This window comes from Salarias fasciatus, chromosome 13 (assembly GCF_902148845.1).
Source record: "Salarias fasciatus chromosome 13, fSalaFa1.1, whole genome shotgun sequence".
NCBI lineage: Eukaryota > Metazoa > Chordata > Actinopteri > Blenniiformes > Blenniidae > Salarias > Salarias fasciatus.
Genome location: NC_043757.1, coordinates 20878250 through 20885988, shown reverse-complemented (window position 1 = coordinate 20885988; position 7739 = coordinate 20878250). Strand labels below are relative to the sequence as shown.

General features: G+C 46.6%; 1 protein-coding gene across 5 annotated transcripts in view; it reads right to left on the bottom strand.

Moving 5' to 3' along the window:
- Window positions 1–2343: 2343 nt before the first annotated feature.
- The window catches only part of ctbp2a (C-terminal binding protein 2a), a 66685-nt gene continuing 61289 nt past the window's right edge, over window positions 2344–7739 (bottom strand). For 2 of the 5 annotated variants that reach the window (XM_030106128.1, XM_030106129.1), the window contains 7 exons: window positions 7502–7646; window positions 6698–6904; window positions 6405–6619; window positions 5194–5324; window positions 4519–4646; window positions 4290–4413; window positions 2406–2595 (listed from right to left, as the gene is read on the bottom strand). In XM_030106128.1, the coding sequence (XP_029961988.1) occupies window positions 2406–2595; window positions 4290–4413; window positions 4519–4646; window positions 5194–5324; window positions 6405–6619; window positions 6698–6904; window positions 7502–7646 (1140 nt within the window). Of the gene's footprint in view, window positions 2601–4015; window positions 4089–4289; window positions 4414–4518; window positions 4647–5193; window positions 5325–6404; window positions 6620–6697; window positions 6905–7501; window positions 7647–7739 lie in introns of those variants that run through there. The other 3 variants (XM_030106127.1, XM_030106126.1, XM_030106130.1) reach the window with 3 other exon arrangements.

The following is a 7739-nucleotide window of genomic DNA, read 5'->3' as shown; positions in this document are numbered from 1 at the left end:
TAAGACTTAAACAAAAGTCAGATTGATCATTTTATTCTATGAAGCTCACGATCTGAAGCATTCGAGCTCACCAAGTCACATCCTGACCTATAAAGGGCTTAAGTGTATAATATTGTTGTAAATACTAACATGCCTCCTGAAATATCCTTTATACCGGTATAGATGCACAATTGATGAAAAAGCGTTTGGGTTTACAGAGCAGCACCTCCTGAATTACTGAAATGTTCTTCAATTCATTGTGAAACTGAAGAGTAAACATGTTTTCACAGACAGGAAGTAGTTGTTCCTGACCTGCTTTACCTGGAAAAGCCTTAAATTGTCTGTTGATGGAAAAAGGAAAAAAAAAAAAGGCTTTAATACTTATTATTATCATTATTGTTGTCTCAGGCGCTAAACACATGTTGTGTGTTTGTAACAAATAAAGGTCTTGAAATGTTAGAATCACTACACATGAGTCACAGAAGACGAAGAGAAACTAATAAACTGCAGCATTAGCATTTAATTGGTGGGTGTGCCGGCATTTATATTCCTATCTTTCATCGACACACGTTAGACTTCTTGAATGTCTGAAACTCAGATTTTGGTAAACAAGGTCTTCAAATGTCTAATTGCTGAGTGCACGGCATCTTGTTGACATTTAGTGTGGATGATTTTGCATATGTGAATTAATGAATAATAGGTATTCACAGAGTGAGATCTGCTACCTCAGGGCAACATTCTTTTAATATCATAGCAGTGATGAGCAGGTTGAAAACAAAATTAAAAAAAAAAGCAGAACTGTGATGTAGTTTCTTCTCACTGTGGCAGTAATGGAATGATTTTTTTTCTTTTTCATTTTTTGGGTGGAAGTTAATTAATTCATTCACAGAAGAGAAAAAAATGAATAATATATTTTCAGATAAAAAAAAATCTTATTAAAACATGAAAAACAGCTTCCTTTTCTTAAGCGAATGCCTTAAGAGTCGTTGAATAAGTAACCGATCCCCACAAAAAGAAGGGTTTCCGAGGCGGCCGTCAGTCAGAACAGTAAGCTTTATTTATTGGTTCCAGCTGCACTGTATGCTATATGTTCACCTTGTACAAGAAACAAATACAAATACTCACACTAAAAACCAAACAATCTGCTAGCAGCCGTCTCTTTGCTATCGTCACGGGACTAAAGGGATGAATGTGGCTGCTGCTGCTGCTGCTTTACCTCCCGAGAGCCACGGCTGGCTTCCATCAGAGCAGAAATCAGGAGAAACTATGAGGAGGAGGAGGAGGAGGAGGAGGAGGAGGAGGAGGAGGAGGAGGAGGAGGAGGAGGAGGGCCGCTCACATAAAGACTACACTCATATGAACATTTAACAAGGCAATACAAATCTAACCGGAGTGAAAACCTTCAACATCAAAAAATGTACATTGGAGATATAAAAAAGAAAAGAAAAGAAAGAGAAACACAATGGAGAAAGAATTGGAGACGTGAAAAGCAGGAGTTCAGGAATTGAGATTTCTTTTTTTTTTTTTCTCGGTTCAGATTTAGCATCTTCTTCCTGAGTCAGTAAAGGATGTACTGGGTTTCTCTTTCGACTGCCTGGTGAACAGCCAGTATCTGCTGTTAGTGACAATAACCAGAGGTCGAGGAGTTACAGCAACACTCACTGGATTTCATCAATCCACAGATGGATTTTCCTTTTTTAAATTCCTTTTTTTTTTTTTTGGTTTTAATTGATCTTTTGATAAGTCTTCCTCCATCTACCGCCCCCAAACCTCAGGTCTACATTCAGGAGCCTCCAAGATGAACAACAACAACAAGAAAAAAACAAAACAAAACAAAAGATGGCGTCCAGGTCTGCGATGGAGACGGCGGCTGCTGTTTTCTTGTCTGAGCTGTAAATTCATTCATTTTCACACACCGAAAAAAACAACAACAACAAAAATAAAACACATATTCACTTGCAACAGAAACACATAAGATAACGGTAGAAAATAAAAAGTGATGGGAGACGTGTTTGGAGCTGAGGGGACTGGGGGGGGGGGCGGGGGTCGAGGTCGGGTCGAGCTCGGGTCCTGTCGGCGTGTCCCGGAGGGCCGGAGGATTCGCCCTGTGATATACTTAAAGATAAAAAAAAAAAACCAGAAAAAGAAAAATCACTTGAAATCAAGGAGGAAGGAGAACAGATGAGGGTTCCAGAAGTCCGGCGCCTGGTTTTGAAGGTCAGCCCCGTCTCAGTGTGGCAGCTCCGGAGAGTTTGATCGTCCACTGTCCTCCACTCTCGTGGCCTCATAGAAAAGAAGATGAGACGCTGCCCGGCGGCAGTCTGCTGGTAGGTTCAAGCAAACAGTTGGATGGTTGACTTGCTGGGTTTGTTTTGTTTTTTTTTTGTTTTTTGTTCTCTCCCGACGCTCAGGCAGACAGCAGCAGTCCTACGGCTCAGTCATGTGCTCTCTCATGGCGTCGCCGCCATGTTTGGAGGGGTGGTTGGGTGAGGCGGCCTGTGACGGATGGGTACCGGGGGGCAGGGTGTGGGCGGCGATGGGCACCCCCCCGGGCACCAACCCCTCCAGAGGACCGGGGAGCCCACCGGGGGCGACGCCCACCACGCCAGGAGGGAATCTGGAGACAGGAAGGAAGGGCGTCAGTGGAGACGACGGAGACATGACGGTTCCTCTCAGTAACTTTATTTCATTTCTCAATCGCCTGTTAAGCACTTTAGAATACAAACAACTTCATGAAGCGCTGTATAAATAATTCACCCAAAATGATGCACATGTAAGAATATACAGGATATATGAGAGGAATCAGTGGTTTTGTGGACCCGCTGAGCAACATCACCTCTTCAGAAATGACATGTTACGTAGTAGAAAAGCATGATAAACAGGTCAACGGCATGGAGACAGTGTGTGATGAAGTTAGAGGTCCTGATCAGGTGTCGGCGAAACTTTAAAGGCTCGTTCACTCAAACTACAACTTTTCAAATCCAGATGGATTTTTTTTAATATTCTTTTTGGAGATTTTTAGCCTCTTGGACAAAAATAAACCCTTTGCCCCTTTCCCCCTTTGCTGTTGGTCAGCATGTACAGACGTGATCTGTCAGAGATTTGTGCTAAAATAAGCAGCTGTGATGAAAAGTATTCACATCCCATTCAGCCCCGTCAGTGCAGAGCTGTAGAAATGGAGTCTGAGCTCAGAAGAAGTATTTAAATTATTTGTAGTTTGAGTGACATGATCCTTTATTCTAGGGAGCCAAGTGGGGGGAAAAGGAGAGGGAAGTATCGTATAATAACAATAATAATAACCAGTTTTAATCTCAAATAGAGCTGTACCACAAAGCAAGTTCAGCAAATCCAGGCTCAAGAAACCCTGAACTCACCGCCACAAAGCTGGTTTCTGAACACTAATCCAGACTTTTGGTTTTCTGAGGTGCATTTCATGTTCGAGCGGCCAAACAGACACAATCACAATCTGTTCAGCTCGGATCTCTGGGACACTCCTGAACCTGACTCCAGGCTCAACGTGTGGCTTCATGAGACTCTCTGATCTTGCTTTGTAGAACAAAAACCAAAGTTTGTCTTGTTTCGACAGCGTCAGGTCCTCGTCCGGGTCTTCCATCCTCACAGAGACACAGCTCCGACTGATGCTGATTAAAAGATGGACGATGTAACAGCTTCCAATTAGAGGAGCCATAAAATCTATAACGTATGAAGCACGTAAGAACTTGTAACTTAATGATTTTTGGAAATGTTTCAAGCTTAATTATGGTTGGAGGTTTGGTCCCAAAACCCACCATGTCGTTCTCCATCGTCCATCTTTCACATACAGTCTCCGCTGCTGGAATACCGACGAAAACAACACCGCACCTGGTCATGTGACGTTAGAGAGCGACAGAGGAAGACTTGGAGGGTGGGTGGGGAGCAGCAGGGTACAGTTACAGAACATGTAAGTCGGAGCGCGGAGCAGAAACGGGCTACATGGGATCTGTTGGTTTATTCATGGTGTTACTGGTTAGCCGCTGGTGGTATTCATTTACCTTGGCAGAGAATTAGGTATATAATTTGTCCTGCATTCCCCCCGTTGCTATGGCCTGTACCATGGTTTGGTTCACTCGGCTGTGTGAGAGAAGCAGTTCAGTCTGGTTGAGACAATGTAGAGCCTAAACTTTACACTCATGTGAGCCAACTTTTAGGTAAATACAAGCTAGGAGGCGGCCTGATGAGCAGGAAAAGAGAGAGAGAATTGTTACAAGCATACACAGGAAACACTCAGAGCGGCCGGTCTCTGGGCGACTTGGCGCTCGCCACCCCTCCTACCTGTAGGCGGCACCATTGATCTCAGGGTGGACTTGAGGCTGCTGCTGCTCCATCACCCCCCAGGGCGCCGTGGTCACAAAGAACTCCTTGTTGACGCAGTTTCGGAGGCTGTCGGGGATGCGGCCTGCGTGGCGGTGAGACAAAATGATGAACGTTGAGACCAGGAATTAGAAAAAAAAAAAAAAAGTCATTGTGGGATTGAAGGTGCTTTAAATGCGGATCCCTTTACCGGTGATGGCTCTGCGGATCTCTGTGGCAGCGGCCTCCCTCATCTCCAGGGACGCCTGCTCGCTGTACCAGGCGGTGTGAGGCGTGCAGATCAGGTTGGGAGCGTCTTTCAGGGGACCCTGGGAAAAACTGCTCAGCAAGAAAGAAGAGAAAGAGAAAGACAACATAATCAAAAAATAAAACTTTTTTCAAAGTTAAAAAAAAACTTAAAGCAATATGAGTGATAAAACTAATCAACGAGGAATTATAAAAGATGAACTCAATTAATCGATTGCTTTGACACGTGGGCGACCAGATCTCCAGGAAACAACCCACCCGGGCCGGCTCCAGGGGAGTGGGTGTGCGAATGAAACGACATGTCACAATTAAACGGCCTAGTGGATTATTACCCTGAGTGCGGCTCTGGGGCCGTCAGGGAGGCACTCAGAGCGAAGCTGCTAATCCTCCACAGCTAAAGGAGCCGCTGGAGGCGGGCTGATCCACAAGCTCCCTGGCTGTCTCCCATTAGAAGTCCACCAGGCCTGTTCAGCTGGGGGGCAGACCGCCGAGTCGGCCTGCAGAGTGGCCCAAGAGGGCTGGAAGACGCTCCAAATAGCCAATTTGGACTAATCAGGAAAACTAATCAATAAACATATTTATTTTCAGAAATGATTAGAGGTCAAAGTGAAAGAGGCACCTGAAAGGCTCCGACTCGTGCACGTCCAAAGCGGCGCCGCGTATCCTGCCCTCCTTCAGGGCCTGAGCCAAGGCTTTCTCATCCACCAGACCTCCCCGTGCAGAGTTGACCAGGAAAGCCCCTTGACGCATCTGCAGACGCACAGAAACACATTTAAAATGTTATTATAATAGTCACAACATGCAGTGCAGTTCACATTCTGTCCTCCGGGTGGCAGCAGTGGCCAGATGAACAACAGGAGCATGTCCAGAAGATTTAGAACTAATGCTTCTTGCATTGTCACATTAGGGAGACAAAGAAATAATCTGTCATATTACAAGGACTCACTTGATCCCTCAGATTTAAACGCCTTCAAACTTGTGCCTGAGTAGATGGACAGAGGCCGGTGACTTGGCCGCTGGCCCGGCGGCCCGTTCGGCTGGCAGCCGCCTCTTGGCCGGTCACAAGCATTATTTGGCTTGTCACTGACTGCACTGCTGGCAGCTCTCGATCGGCGCGGTGTGCAAGCACACAAACACGCAGTGTGTTCATATAGATATGTTTGAGGATTTCTTGAAACGGTAGCTGGAAAATTTCAAAACTGCAACAAAGAACAGACTGAATAGCAGTGGAACTCCACCACAAGGCATAGAGATTCAAAACACCCGTCCACCATCCAGATACATTATCCTTCAGACACCTGTGTTTCCCTGCTGTGTTTGTTCTCGGCATCTTACCACTCATTAAAAGGTTGTTCAAACAGCCTGTAGCTGCGATTTGCCAACAAAAGAGGAGCCGGCAGCCAAAGACATGCCTGCGTCTCACTAACTCCGCTGCCAGTCCGCTGGACTACAGCTCTCCTACCAGCCTCAAATAATCGCTTTCGATTAGACAGAGATTTTGTTGAGGCACGAAAAATAAAATCAGGTGTTTAGAATTGACAAACAACTCACACCCAGTAAGATCTTGCAGCTTCACTGACATTACAGCTAATGGCTAATCGATTACAATATAAGACTACTCTTAAAAATTCGTCAGCAAGATAAGAAAAATTGAGAACAAGTGCTGGATATACCGCTTTCCGATGTTTTCACAGCTTTTATCAGCATTGTCTGCTTCATTTGCACCTCCCCTCCCGCCGGCCCACACTCACAGCGAGCAGACTGAGAAAGACTCGACGTGTCGCTCCTCAGAGGAGAGAGGAAAACGTGCGACCGGCGCCGCGCTCTCACCTGTTTGATGGTGAAGTCGTTGATGAGGTGGTGGTTGTGTTCGTTCAGGTTGCAGTGCAGGGAGACGCAGTCGCTCTGGTAGAGCAGGTCCTGGAGCGTGTAGACCCGCTGGACGCCCAGCGAGCGCTCCAGGCCGTCCTGGAGGTAGGGGTCGTAGAAGATCACGTTGAAGCCGAACGCTTTGGCCCGCATGGCCACGGCCTGGCCGGAGCGGCCTGGAGTGAAGAGAACTGCAGTTTTTGGCGTTTGCTCTGACGGTCAAAGGTCAAAGCACGCGCTTGTTACGTCCTCACCGAACCCGATGAGGCCCAGCGTCTCCCCCCGGATCCTGGCCGCCCCCGACGCCACCTCCCGGATCTGCTCCACGCTCTGGACCCGCGTGCCCTCCCGGAGAGCCTGGTACAGCCAGGTGTTTCGTCGGTAGAGGTTGAGGATGTGGCAGAGCGTCGAGTCTGCTGTCTCTTCTACGGCCGCCGAGGGAATGTTGCAGACGGCGATGCCTGGAAAAGGTTTTTTTCCAACAAGGAAAAAGTCAAACAATGGAGCTGAAATGAAGCAATCTTTACATTTCTAATCAGTTTATTTGCAGCAAATTTAGCTTTTTTCTTAAAACCTTCCAAAAAATTCAAACTGAACTGTGTAAAAAACCGAACAACAAGACAATAAGCGAGTCATTAAAACTACAAATTATGTCCTCCAAAAAAAAAGACAAATCCAGCATTAGGGTTCTGACATTTTGAAGCACAAACAACAATAATTAGGACATCAGTCAGGATGTGAGTCTAAACCCCGGCCTCATACCAAGCATATGCCGAGGGGGCCGAGCGGGAATCAGAGGAAGAGTTTCATATCGGTTGGAGCATCTGCTCTGCATGTGCAATCAGCTTCATTCCGTCTCCTGTTTGCTGCTGCTAATCCCTCTTACATATGTTGTTTATGTTACGTCAATACAGCCAGCAGACTTTGTTTTGGCCACCGTCCAAAAACTACACTGTCATTCTTTTTTTTTTTTTTTCATTTTATTATTTTTCTCCTGTAATGATGAAAAGATTGGGCCTCGGCTCGCCGTCGCGCCGTCGCCTGCCGCTCGGCCTCACCCAGCTCGCCGGCGGCCTTGATGTCGATGTTGTCGTAGCCGCTGCCGATGCGGATGATGATGCGCAGCGCCTTGAACTTCTCCAGGTCCTCCCTGGTCAGGGTGATGGTGTGGTACATCATGGCCCCCACCGCCTCGTTCAGCACCTGAGGACGAGACGACATCGTCATCATCATCGTCGTCATCATCGTCATCATCGCCGCGTCGTTTCAGCGATCATTAGCTACACCCACAACATC